At 42.3% G+C, this 14,319-nt stretch overlaps 1 protein-coding gene across 1 annotated transcript in view; it reads right to left on the bottom strand.

The window, feature by feature from the left end:
* Positions 1 to 5,788: 5,788 nt before the first annotated feature.
* LOC137374258 (lebercilin-like protein) overlaps positions 5,789 to 14,319 on the bottom strand; it is an 85,471-nt gene continuing 76,940 nt past the window's right edge. The window contains exon 7 of the mRNA XM_068040046.1: positions 5,789 to 6,588. Within this exon, the coding sequence (XP_067896147.1) occupies positions 5,789 to 6,588 (800 nt within the window). The remainder of the gene's footprint in view (positions 6,589 to 14,319) is intronic.

Here is a 14,319-nt window from a genome sequence, read left to right as displayed (position 1 = left end):
AGAAGAAGCAAAGGTTAAAAAGTGTGCAGCACAGGAATTTGGCAGTGTTAGAGTATTTATTTAAATGCAAGGAGTATTGTAAATAAAGCAGATGAGCTGAGGGCAGAGATAGACACATGGCAACACAATATCATTGCTATAACGGAAACTTGGCTTAAAGAGGGGCAAGAATGGCAGTTCAATATCCCTGGATCTAGAGTTTTCAGGCGGGATAGAGAAGGAGATAATAAAAAGGAGGGGTGTAGCTTTGAGTTGAGGAATCAATAACAGTTTTGAGGAGGGATGATATGCTAAATGAATCATCAAACGAGCTCAAATAAAAAAGGGGCAGCCACACGACTAAGAATGTACAATAGACCCCCAAATAGTGAGAAGGAGATAGAAGAACAAATATGTAGGCAAATTTCTGAGTGCAAAAACTATAGAGCAATAATGGTTGGGGATTTCAACTACCTCAATATCAAGTGGGATACAAATAGTGTGAAGGGCACAGAGGGCACAAAATTCGTGAACTGCATTCAAGAGAACTTTTTTAGCCAACACGTAACAAGCTCAACGGGGGGGGGGGGGCGTGTAATTTTAGATTTAGTCTTCGGTAATGAAGCTGAGCAAGTGGATGAAGTAACAGTGGGTGACCGTTTTGGAGATAGTGACCATAATACAGTTAGTTTTAGCATAATCATGGAAAAAGACAAAGATAAAACAGGAGTAAAAGTTCTAAATTGGGGAAAGGAAAATTTTACGAAACTGGGAGGTGACCTGGTGAAAGTGGACTAGATACAGCTACTTGAAGGAAAATCATGGCAAACCAGTGGCAGGCTTTCAAAAGCGAGATATTGCAGGCACAGTGTAGGCATGTCCTCACAATGATAAAGGGTGGTTACTGCCAAATCTAGAGCCCCCTAGTTATCCAGAAGCTTACAGGGTAAGTTAAAGCAGAAAAAGAAAGCTCATGATGATCACCAAAATCTTAATACTTTAGAAAGCCTAGAGGAGTATAGAATGTGCAGGGTGAAGTAAAAAAGGAAATTAGAAAAGCATTTTGGAAGGTCTAATGCAGGTGGGAAGTATACAGTAAATGGCAGAACCCTTAGGAGTATTGACAGGCAGAGAGATCTGGGCGTACAGGTCCACAGGTCACTGAAAGTGGCAATGCAGGTGGATAAGGTAGTCAAGAAGGCATAAGGCATGCTTGCCTTCATCGGTCGGGGCATAGAGTATAAAAATTGGAAAGTCATGCTGCAGCTGTACTGAACCTTAATTAGGCCACACTTGGAATATTGTGTGCAATTCTGGTCACCACGCTACCAGAAGGATGTGGAGCCTTTGGAGAGGTTACAGAGGAGGTTTACCAGGATGTTGCCTGGTCTGGAGGGCATTAGCTATGAGGAGAGGTTGGATAAACTCGGATTGTTTTCACTGGAATGACGGAAGTGGAGGGGCGACATGATAGAGGTTTACAAAGTTATGAGCGGCATGGACAGAGTGGATAGTCAGAAGCTTTTTCCCAGGGTGGAAGAGTCAGTTACTAGGGGACATAGGTTTAAGGTGCGAGGGGCAATGTTTAGAGGGGATGTGCGAGGCAAGTTCTTTACACAGAGGGTGGTGAGTGCCTGGAACTTGCTGCCGGTGGAGGTGGTGGAAGCAGGTACGATAGCGATGTTTAAGAGACATCTTGACCAATACATGAATAGGATGGGAATAGAGGGATACGGTCCCCGGAAGTGCAGAAGGTTTTAGTTTAGATAGGCATCAAGATTGGCACAGGCTTGGCGGGCCAAATGGCCTGTTCCTGTGCTGTACTGTTCTTTGTTCAAAGAGAGGACATGAAAAAATATTGGCAGATAAAATCAAGGAAAACCCAATCTTTACATTAAGAGCAAGAGGATAACTAAAGAAAGGGTAGGGCCTATCAGTGGTGTACAAGGGAACTTATGCGTGGATGCAGAAGAGGTGGGCAGGGTTCTTAATGAGTTTTTTGTTTCTGTCTTCACAAAGGAGAGGGTTGATGCAGACATTGTACTTAAAGAGGAGGAGTGTGAAATATTAGATACGATAAGCATAATGAGAGAGGACGTACTAGAGGGTCTGACATCTTTCAAAGTGGATAAATTGCCAGGGCAGGATGGATTGTATCCCAGGTAGTTGAAGGAAGCCAGGGAGGAAATGGTAGATGCACTGAGGATCATCGTCACATCTTCACTAGATACAGGCGAGGTACCAGAGAATTGGAGGTATGTGAACGTTGTACCATTGTTTAAAAAGGGTGCGAAGGATAGGCCAAATAATTATAGTCTGACCTCGGTGGTGGGCAAATTATTAGAATCAATTCTGAGGGAGAGGATAAACTGCCACTTAGAAAGGCATGGATTAATCAGGGATAGTCAACATGGATTTGTTAAGGAAAGGTCATGTTTTTTGAGGAAGTAACAAGAAGGATTGATGAGGGTAGTGCAGTGGATGTGGTCTACATGGATTTTAGTAAGGCATTTGACAAAGTCCCACATGGCAGACTGGTCAGTAAAATGAAAGCCCATGGGATACAGGGGTAGGTGGTAGGTTGGATCCAAAATCGGATCAGTGACAGGAAACAAAGGGTAGTAGTCGACGGATGTTTTTGCGAATGGAAAGCAGTTTCCAGTGGCATTCCACAGGGCTCAGTGTTGGGTCCCTTGCAGTTTGTGATATATATTAATGATTCGGACTTAAATGTGGGAGGCATGATTGAGAAGTTTGCTGATGACACAAAAATTGGTCATGTAGTTGATGGTGAAGAGGATAGCTGTAGACTCCAGAATGAAATCAATGGTTTGGTTGAGTGGGTGGAAAAGTGGCAAATGGAATTCAATCCAGTAAAGTGTGAGGTAATGCGTTTGGGGAGGGCAAACAAAGCAAGGGAATACACAATAAACAGGAGGATATTGAGAAGGGTAGAAGAATTGAGAGACCTTGGAATGCATGTCTACAGTCCCTGAAGATGGCAGGACAGGTAGATAGCGTGGTGAAGAAAGCATATAGAATGCTTTCCTTTATTGGCCGGGGTATAGAATACAAAAGCAGGGATGTAATACTGGAACTGTATAAAACACTGGTTAGGCCACAGCTGGAGTATTGCATACAGTTCTGGTCACCACATTACAGGAAGGACATAATTGTTCTGGAGAGAGTACAGAGGAGATTTACAAGAATGTTGCCAGGGCTTGAAAATTGCAACTATGAGGAGAGATTGGATAGGCTAGGGTTGTTTTCCTGAGAATAGTGGAGGCTGAGGGGTGACTTAATTAAGGTGTACAAAATTATGAGGGGCCTAGACAGAGTGGACAGGAAGGACCTGCTTCCCTAGTGGAGAGGTCAATTACCAGGAGGCACAGATTTAAGGTGATTGGTAGAAGGATTAGAGGGGACATGACGAAAAACTTTTTCATTCAGAGGGTGGTGGGTGTCTGGAATTCACTGCCAGGAATGGTGGTGGAGGCAGAAACCCTCAATTCTTTTAAAAGATACCTGGACTTGCACCTGAAGTGCTGTAACCCGCAGGGCTATGGACCAGGTGCTGGAAGGTGGGATTAGATTAGGCGGTTAGTTTTTTTTGGCTGGCAGGGACAAGATGGGCTGAATGGCCTCCTTCTGTGCTGTTATTTTTCTATGGTTCTATGTGTTCAAATGAATAGGAATGGAAACGTACAAGGGCTGTCCCACTGAATACGTGTGATCAACCATGTAAATGCTGCAGTTAGGTTTGGGATAGAACACAATGGTCACGATCAGACAGATGTCATTCTTAGCCATGGCCATTTTGCTGCTGTGAGTCTCTGATAGGAAGAGTTAAGTATAAAGTATGGAGGTGTTTAAGGAACTTTTGAAAGAAAAGGAAAGTTGCAGATGTAGTTATAGTTGAAGAAGACATATGGGTTGAAGTTGTGTTTTTAAGAGGAAGGGTTGATGATAACAGTTTTAAAGTTATGAGTGATGGTGCCAGAGGAAAGGGAACCAAGATAATATCAGCTAGCATGGGGACTACGAAGTGGTGTTGAGTAGTCAGAGGGGGAGATGATTGAGAGCAAGAGGTGAACCCCATGGATTAGATCAGCTTTAAAAGGGTAGGAGAGGGAGATTGGAGAGTAAAAAAACTAGGCTCATTCTATATATTGAGAAGGGGACTGGGGAGAGGTTAGGAACAGGGAATGGGAGGGAGGTGTGGTTGAGGCAGCTGTATCAATGGTCTTGGTCTCTGAAACAGAGATCCATGCTGCTTGAAACGAGGGTAAAAGGGGTGGAGGAGAAAGGGATGTACGTTTCTAGGGCAAAAAGCAGGCTGCGATTGTCCTTTTCTCCAGATTACTGGAAAAGTAGATTTTTTTTGGCTGGAGAGATAAACACACCATTATGTGGTGTAGTCAAATGAGATTTATCATTTGATGACTAGACCAGTTGTGCAATGCATAAGCCTCTGTTTGTGCCCTCCTGATTAGAAGGATCAGAGATGGGGACTGCATCAGGGGAGTGACAACGATAGTGATTGACTTGATTGGGAAAAGGTTGTCAAACAAAGATACGAAGAAGGATTTAAGAAGTTCGACAGTGGCAGAAGTATCATGACCAAATTTGTGTTGGGAGTTTGGGAGTTCGTGAGTTTAAGATGGGAGCTGAAAATGAGTGTATATGGTGAGATATATAGCTAACAAAAATATTTACCATTTCCCATAACACAAGAGCAAAATACTGCAGATACCATATCCTACGGCTGGGCATGGCATATCCTGCATTTATCACTTTTCAGGGAGCAATTCATTTAAATTTCTCTCTCTCTTCCTACATAATACATCTTCCCCAGTCAAGAGGGCAGGCAAACATCAGTCTTTAGCTGGCTACTGGGAGGAATGTAAGAGAAGCTGGGAGACTTAACTCTCTGACTTCTCTTTTTCCCTGTGAGAAAGTGTTGGCTGCAGCATCTCCTCATGGCGGTATGGTTGAGATCAGAACTTGCTATGTGAGGACTCGGTTGTGAACCTACGGGCTTTCACTTTGGAATGGAGCATCTGGCACAGCACTTTAATACCTTACTCCCTGCACCATGTTAAGTGCTTCCCGGTAAATGTTTGAGGGTATAATTAGAACATGAGTTATACTGCACAGTTTATATTAATGCAGAGGATCTCAGGTTTTCATTGATGCAAACTGCATGCCATAACTCTTGATTGCAGTTAGCCAAATCACATCTCTTAGAACAGTATGAGATATGTAATCAGACACAGCTTTGGCTTGCAGCTGATGCAAAGCAAACTTTTAAAAGTTTACCAGGTTCTTAGTTACCTTTCGAACCTGGTAACGTTTTAAACTTCACTTTTAAACTGTTTAATATTGGCAAAGAACCAATCTTTGCATCAACTTCTTTGTTGATCTGGAATCGTTTAATTGGTATTGTATGGCCAAAGAGTGATGCAGAACTAATAGTAGAACTCAGGCTTGCCAACTACACAACACACTCATCTCAAAACATTACCTGTAGTATAACAGCACCATTAGTTCAAATGGATTTCTGAGTTGACCACTGATGTTGAACTATGTTAAGGGTGTGCACACAAGTTGTAAAACATTTCAGCATTTGTTTACTGCTTGGAAAAATGCAAATAGCTGAATTTAGGTATTCATGGCAACTCTTTCCTGATACATTCTCATCAGAAAAGCTGCACTTTGGCAATTGTTTTCATTTATCTTAGCTCCTGGAAAGAAGTGGGTTTCAACGACCTTAAATTTAATAAAACTTAACAATGTTCTATTTTTATTTTTATTTATTTAATGATTGTAAAACCAGTTTTTCATTTTCATCTGTAGATGATTCTAAAACCCTCACGGGCAGCAAGTCGGGATCCAGAACATTCAATCTACTTTTGTTAGCAACCTGAATTCGACTTGTCTGCTTATTTCTCTGCAACTGTTTTAGTTTGTCTGTAGCTTTAACTTCATTGTCCTTGGCGGGATTATTTTCTAAAGTACTGCCTGATCTAAATAATGTTTCCATGAGGCTGTTTTTCTTATCATTTCTCGAAGTTGACCGAAGACAATTTTCAGATTTTTCACTAGGCCCATCCCCAACTTGGTGCCTCAGTTCATTTGGCCGATTGCATAGCTTTGCAAAAGATGGCTCATAAGCATTGAATGAAGAGCCTAGGTCCAAGAGCTCCTTACTTTCTTGCCTGTCTGGTCGTTTTTTGCTGCTAATATGGGTTGCATAAGATATTTTGCAAACAGGAAGCCCTTGGTGGAGATTTTCAGTTTGTTCCGTGAACCTGTAGCGCCTTCTGAGTCTAGAAGGAGTTTTATTGAGGCTGTCATTCAATGCAAATGTTTCACCTATTTCCTTGATATCGTCCAGTAGTAATTCATTTGCATCTCTGTTCTCCTCGGTTGCTTTTTGCTGCTCTCTTTCCTTGGTGTCTTGCTCTTCTGTCTCTTTCCTTTCAAGACCCTCCCTCAAAAATTGTGCAGCTCTTTCCTTCTCCTGTTTTTCTCTTTTTTCCCTTTCCAGATTTTCTAAGATATCTTTCTCCGCCATCTCCTTCCATCTCCTCTCTGCCTGCTCGTATTCTAATGGGGGAAAAAAACATATTCATGCAGATTTTGTAAATGGAAGTGAATGAACTAAGCCTACTGTGGCGTCTAGAATAGGCCAGTTAATGGAAGCTATCTAACAACACTGAAAAAAGTGACTTGTAATTTTATGTGGATATTTTAGACCCAATGGTACTTGATTTTATAGAACATAGGAACAGGTGTAAGTCATTCAGCCCTTGAGCTTCTACTGCCTCTGTTCAGTTCGATCATGGCTGGTGTGTATCTCAACTTCATTTACCTGTCTTTATTTCATATCCCTTAATACCCTGACCTAACAGAAGTCTATTAATCTCAGTATTAAAAATTTCAGTTGAACTAGCATCCACAATCTTTTGGAGGGGGGAGTGTTCCAGATATCCACTATCCTTTTTGAAGAAAAAGTACTTCTTGATTTCACCCCTAAATGGCCCATATGTGATTTTATTTATTTAGAGATACAGCACTGAAACAGACCCTTCGGCCCACCGAGTCTGTGCTGCCCATAACCACCCATTTATATTAATCCTACATTTAATCCCATATTCTTATCCCATCCCCACCTTCCCTCAATTCCCCTACTACCTACCTATACTAAGGTAAGTTGGCCATTATAAATTGCCCCATCAACCTGCAAGTCTTTGGCTGTGGGAGGAAACCGGAGCACCCCGGCAGAAAACCCACGCGGTCACCGGAAGAACTTGCAAACTCCGCACGGGCAGTACCCTTTCAGATTATTTTCCCCTGTTTTGGATTCCCTCATCAGAGGAAATAGAATATCTACCTGATTGAATCTCTTTCTCATTTTAAGGACCACAATTCGATTACCCCTCAACCTTCTAAACTCAGTGAAATACAAATCAGGTTTATGCAACCTGTCTTCATAGTTCAGTCCTTTGAACTCTGGTATCATTCTAGTAAATCCTTGCTGTACCCACTCCAAGACCAATATATCTTTCCTAAAGTGTGGAGCCCAAACCAAACTTTTGTATTCCAAATCCCCTTGAGATAAAGGGCAAATTTTGAGATCTTCCTGCCTCTTTTTCATGACCCTTGCTGGAAACTATGGGTATGAGCTTTGTTTATGGATAGGATACAGCTCACCCTGCTGACACTCAATTGGTCTTCTTTTGGCAAGGTACTGAGAAACTGCCAATGGAACCGTACCACAGCATAAGTCAATACCTTCAGCCGTGAAAATGGAAGCAAAACTAAATAAAATAAATTTAGCAAGGTCTGGAATGCGCTGCCAGAGAACAGGGTGGAGGCAGGTTCAATTGAAGCACTCAAAGGGGAATTAGACAGTTACATGAAAAGGAAGAATGTGCAGGATTACGGGGAGAAGGCAGGGGAATGGAACTGAGGGAATTGCTCTTTCAGAGAGCCTGTGCAGACACGATGGGCCGAATGGTCTCCTTGTGCACTGTTAACGATGCTGTGAAAATGTTCTTAATAAACAACTGCTATCCACCCACCCCAAAAGACTCAACATTTAGCGCTCAAACTTAGTGTGCCATGGAAGAGTTAATTTGTCTAGATACACTCTTCCTCTATGGGATACCGAGTACATTTGTTTGTTGGTAGCTAATCCATTTTTGTCAGTTTTAATTCTTCTGGCTTTCACTCATTTAAAAAAAAATCACTTATAGAGTTGTAGAATTGTACAACACTGAATGAGGCCATTGTTCCTGTGTTAGCTCTCTGAAAGCTCAGTCCCATTCACTTGTTCTTTTCACATAAGTTTTGGAGATGCTTTTATTTCAATCAAAATGTTTTGTTTTGTTATTCCCGCTTTTAAAATTGGATAGTAGAAACCAGGAGGATAAAGTAAAGAGATTAGCAGTAGAAGAAAATAGTAGTAATAATATAAGGTATACAGGTACTTTCTCAAAAGGGGGAGAAAGCTGAGAGGACGGGTCAAACAGGTTTGCTTCATGTTGTTCCCAGTTGCCACTTACAGAATACTACTAAATGAGATGGGCGAATGGAGTACATGTAGTTGGGGAAAAATATGGAGCTGACCTAAAGATGCAGGAGCAAGTAACTAATAAAATGGAACTTCTACTGTGTATGCACATTTGCACAAAAATGCATATTCTAAACCAAATCAAGGGTGTTAAAGAATGTGAAACATAAGCAACTGCAACATCTTGCATTTATATCGCGCCTTTAATGTACTAAAACACCCCAAGGCATTTGACAGGAGCATTATCCGATACAATTTAACACCGAGCCACATAAGATACTAAAGCAAAATACTGGAAATCTGAAATAAAAACAGAAAATGCTGTAAATACTCAGTAGGTCTGGCAGCATCTGTGGAAAGAGAAATAAAGTTAACAGGCTCCATTTTACCGCGGGCTTTGGGACTCTGATGCCAGGGCCGAATGGAGTTCCCAAGTCCGTGCATACTGTCAGTAAGACCAGTGGCACGATCTTCCAGAGGCGGCCTCCTAATTGTCAGTTCAAAAGTAGCCAGAAATGTAAACATTATGATTCATGGCAACAAGACCAGCAGTGCAGTGGGATACAGGTTTGTCATGCCGGCAGGTGTGGCTCTATGACTGATCACATGTGTTGCCGCACAAAAAGCACAGTTTTTTGCAGAAGTATTGATTTAAAAGTTACTAAAGGCATGGCATTTTATTTTCTAGTGGGGAATAAGGGGAGAGCAGGGAGACAAGTCTTGCAAAACATGTTACACTGTTGACTTCTGATTTGATATATATTTTGGCATTTTAAGCATATTATAATTTTGAGAACAAATAGGAACAGGAAAAGGCCATTTAACCTCAAGCCTGTTCCACCATTCAATGAGATCATGGCTGACCTGCGATCTAATTCCATATCCCTTAATATCTTTGGTTAACAAAACTCTATCAATCTCAATTTTACATTTAACAACTGATCCACAAATGGCAATTGATGCTAGAAGACAATCCCAAAGTCCAACTACGCTTTGTGTGTAGAATTTTCCCTAATTTCACTCCTGAAAATTCTGGCTCCAATTTTTAAACTATGTCTTCTGGTCCTAGACTCTCCAACCAGCAGAAATATTTTCTCCCTATCCACCCTATCTGTTCCCCTTAATATCTTGAAAACTTTGATCAAATCATCATTTACCCTTCTAAATTCCAGGGAATACAACCCTAGTTTGCATATTCTCCTCATATTTTAATCCTTGGAGTCCAGGTATCATTCTGCTACATCTGTGCTGCATTCCTTCCAAGGCCCATGTATCTTCCCTAAGGTGTGGTGCCCAGAACTGCTCACAGTATGTCAGGTATGATCTAACCAGGGCTTTGTATAGCTGAGGCATGACTTCTACCCCCCTTGTATTCTAGTCATCTAGATAGCATTCCATTAGCCTCCTTGATTATTTTATATACCTGTTTATGACATTTTAATGACCTGTACATTTGGACCCCCAATTCTCTTTGGCCTCCACTGTTCCTAGCTTTTCACCATTTCAACATTACTTTGTCACTTTTTAAATTAAGTAAAAAATAGCACAACATCCGTCTTGCTCCCCATTTTATTTCCAAACCCTTGCAATTCCACAAGTGCAGTGACAAGTAAAGCCAATGATACATTCTCATCAAGGAACATCCTCCTTTTGTTTAAAAAAAAAAGCTTCAACTAGTCCTGACGAAAATAAATCTTTACATGAAGGAGTTGTACATGCCCCAGAAAGTTCCTTTGAAGAAAACCAAAAGTTTTAAAAGATGTAGTTTATCAACATATTTGTAATATATAAAATACCCTGAATGGTACACGACCAAAACATTATCATCTATTCTTTTCCCCTTGATCTGATCTGATCCATATTTCTAGCATTTTCTTTCTTTACTATGTATAACTTCTTTAGGGACAAAGATTTCAAATACATAAATTCAACTGCAATTGTGAATCTCAGAAACCAATAATTTCTCAGCTGCAAGTTTCTGCCAAACAACAGGAGAAAGTGAGATTTGATTGATGGGCCCTGATTTTAACATCGGGGTCTGTTTTGGGCAGATGAGTTTTTATTTCAGTTTAAAACTCACCAGATTCAGCCAAAAACAGATTTCTAGGTATCGTGGTAATTTCAGGCACTGCCCACTGAATTGGGTGATCTGACTGCAAACCGGGAAGCAATTTCCAGTTGTCCAACCAAGCAGGAAATGCATCTGTTAAAGGGAGGATGCATTCTTTCCAGCTTCTTTCACTTCCAGGATGCTGGAAGAAGAATCGTCTGGGCCATGAGTCACGGGCAAGTCCCTAGGTTCTCAAAGGCCTCCCTAGAGGTGCTTGTGGAAGATTGTTCCCCAGGAATGACAGGAGAGTTGTCAAACATGCTGTTCATCAGGCCTGGAGAGAGATTTTCAAGGTTGTCAACTCCAGGAGTATCACCCTGAGGGCCTAGATACAGTGCAGGAAGTACCTCACTAGAGTAGCAAGAGGTAAGTAGTGCTCTTCATTTATCTTTCTCTCTACAACACATGGCAACAATCCTTTACTTCCCACCCCCAATCCATCGCTACCTCTCATTATCATTTCCAACACAGGGCGGATCAGCTAAGCTCTGGACATCACTGGCAAGGCCAGCATTTATTGCCCATACCTAATTGCCCTCAATTGCCACCTTCTTGAACCACTGCAGTCCACGCACAGTAGGTATACCCAATGCTTTTCTCCCCCTCCTGTAGTGGTTTGATACAACTGAGTGGTTTGCTGCACCATTTCAGAGGGCAGTTAAGCATCAACCACATTGCTGTGGATCTGGAGTCATGTGTGTAGGCCAGTTAAGGATGGCAGACCTCCTCCCCGAAGGGCATTAATGAATCAGATGGGTTTTTACAACAATCCAGCAGCTTCATGATCATTATTAATGAGACTAGCATTTTAATTCCAGATTCATTCATTGAATTTAAATTTCCACAGCTACCATAGTGGGATTTGAACTCATATTTCCAGGGCATTTGTCGAGGCCACTAGTCCAGTAATATTACCCCCATGTGAGCTGAGTAAGCTGGAACAGCAAACCATGGAAATCTGTGGGCCTGCCAGAGGTATGCACAGCAGTCATTTCAAGACTAGGGGAATTCACTGACCAGGCAGGGTCTTTGACAATTACTTGTACTTCTTCATTCAATACAGAAAAATGCACATTCAGCTAATCTGACTACAGCTAATTACCATGTGCTGAATGTTTTGTGCAACTGTTCAATTTCCAATGCCTTTCAAATTCTTTTTCCCTTTCCTCTAGATCCTTCCCCACAAAGACCATAGGCACTGTTCCTCTACCTCACTCCCAAGTGACAGCAGAGAGATCGGCCTTGCGACTGGGTCGGGGAGTGAAGTAGAGGAGTCTGCACACGGTGATAGACCTAATGGGCAGCAGATGGTACTCTTGACAAGGGTGACGTCCTCTCCCAGCTGAGGAGGATAGAGCTAGAGATTTCAAGGGCCCAGCAATGAAAATAAAACTGCTTGTCTCAAATAATCAGTTATATCAGGTCCTGGAAGTCCTGTCAAGAAGGTTCACCACCATGGCAGAAAGTATGGCAGGGTACACTTCCAGCATGCACGCTATCATCTTATATGGCATCAGCATTCTGCAGTCTACCATGGTGAGTATGGCCACGTCCAGGGATGCTGCAGCCAGGCCATCATAACAGGAGTCCATGTTTGTACCTTTTTGTACCAAAGGCCTGCCATATAGACTCTCGGTTTAAACCTGTGCTCTGCCTTGGATAAACGGTTGTCTGTCTTAGAGATACAGACTTCAATGGTAGACAGACTGGTGGAGCAATAGGGGCTTTCAAGGAGACACTCATCACTCTGCCCTCCTGCAGACCTTGTGGAAGTGATGAACTGCATGGGTGTGGCAGTGGGAGAGGAAGGTGCTTACATCTCTCAGAATGTGAGCACGTTTGCTCCCTCACCACCGCCTCAACCAGTTCTCAGTAGAGTGTCATAAAGCCAGCTGGACGAGACTACCCCAAGAGAAGCCAAAGTGCAGAAATCCACAGCTGGATCATTACAGGTCCAAGTAGCCATGAATCGCAAGCCACAATCATATCAAATGACCCCACATGAGCAATCAAAGTCTTTGCTGAAGTGATTCAGGGAAGCACCTCATAGAGTGAGGAAGCCCTGAGTTATGAAAACTCTATAGGCCAAATGGGAAATGTTAATTTCATTGCTTGGAGTCTTGTATTAGACTTTTACTAGAAATTCTTACAAGTAACTTTTTGAAAAAATAAACTGGCAGCCAAGATGACCACTGCTATTTACATTTGAAACACCAACAGATTAGACTGGAGACGACATGACTGACTCAACCCAGCCAGAACAATGGGGTGCTCTCTGATTATATTACCTGGAATGGCCTCATGGGCACAGTCATCAGGGGCTATCTACACCCATTGATATTGAAAGAGCCAACCCCCTCCAAGTGTGACTGGACAGCTTGGGGTGTAGCATCTTGAATCTCAGAGAAGATTCCAGAAAGACCTCATTTAAAACACCAAAGGGGCTTGATAGTGTCAAGTGACTGCCTGCGCAGCTTTGGAGAGACTGCAATCCTGGTCAGACAGAAAGCAGACAGGAGTAACTAAAAAGTCATCAACGAAGCAGGTCTCTCTCATTTAAAACTGTATTTAAATTCCATTTATTCCAGACTTTATTCCAACCACCAGATCTGTTTTCCCTCTGTAATCTATTTGTGTGTGTGTGTGTGACTCACGAGTGAATGCGGGCTTGAATGCATAGCATATTTTTAGTAATTTTACCGGTTTAGAGTGTTAAGAGGAATCAACTTACATCTTTCCTGTTTAAACTCAAGAAAACCTGTCTGGTTCTTTTACCATTATATTGGAGGAATAGGAGCAAGCTCTCACTGAGGTGGTAAGTTCAATCACTGTGTTAGAAGGATAAAACCTGTTGCGGTCAAACCAGAAAAGGGGCAAAAGGGGAGCTTGAGACCCCCTCCTCACCTGGCTGTAAAACCTGTTAAGAAAAGCACGTTTGAGCACTTGGGTGTCAAGTGATTTCAGTTCAATCTTCTGTTCCTAAATACATTCAGCATCTTTTTTTCACGTTTGGGACTCAGGTGTATGTTTTTTTAAATCATTGTAGCTAGTTAGTCTACATTGTCAGAATGTCAGTGACATAGAGGTTAAAAGTTATTTGAGGGTTTTCATGATGAGAGCAATATTTTTAAAATTCATTTATTGGGATGTGGGCGTCGCTGGCTAGACCAGCATTTATTGCCCATCCCTAATTGCCCTTGAGAAGGTGGTGATGAGCTGCCTTCTTGAACTGCTGCAGTCCATGTGGGGTTGGTACACCCACAGTGCTGTTAGGAAGGTATTTCCAGGATTTTGACCCAGCGACAATGAAGGAACGGCAATATAGTTCCAAGTCAGGATGGTGTGTGACTTGGAGGGGAACTTGCAGGTGGTGGTGTTCCCATACATTTGCTGCCGTTGTTCTTCTAGTTGGTAGAGGTCACGGGTTTGGAAGGTGCTGTCTAAGGAGCCTTGGTGCGTTGCTGCAGTGCATCTTGTAGATGGTACACACTGCTGCCACTGTGCGTCGGTGGTGGAAGGAGTGAATGCTTGTAGGTCGGGTTCCAATCAAGTGGGCTGCTTTTTCCTGGATGGTGTCAAGCTTCTTGAGTGTTGTTGGGGTTGCACCCTTCCAGGCAAGTGGAGAGTATTCCATCACACTCCTGACTTGTGC

This window comes from Heterodontus francisci, chromosome 10 (assembly GCF_036365525.1).
Source record: "Heterodontus francisci isolate sHetFra1 chromosome 10, sHetFra1.hap1, whole genome shotgun sequence".
Classification (NCBI taxonomy): Eukaryota; Metazoa; Chordata; class Chondrichthyes; order Heterodontiformes; family Heterodontidae; genus Heterodontus; species Heterodontus francisci.
The sequence above is the reverse complement of the archived record's forward strand: the minus strand, read 5'-3'. Positions and strand labels throughout refer to the sequence as shown.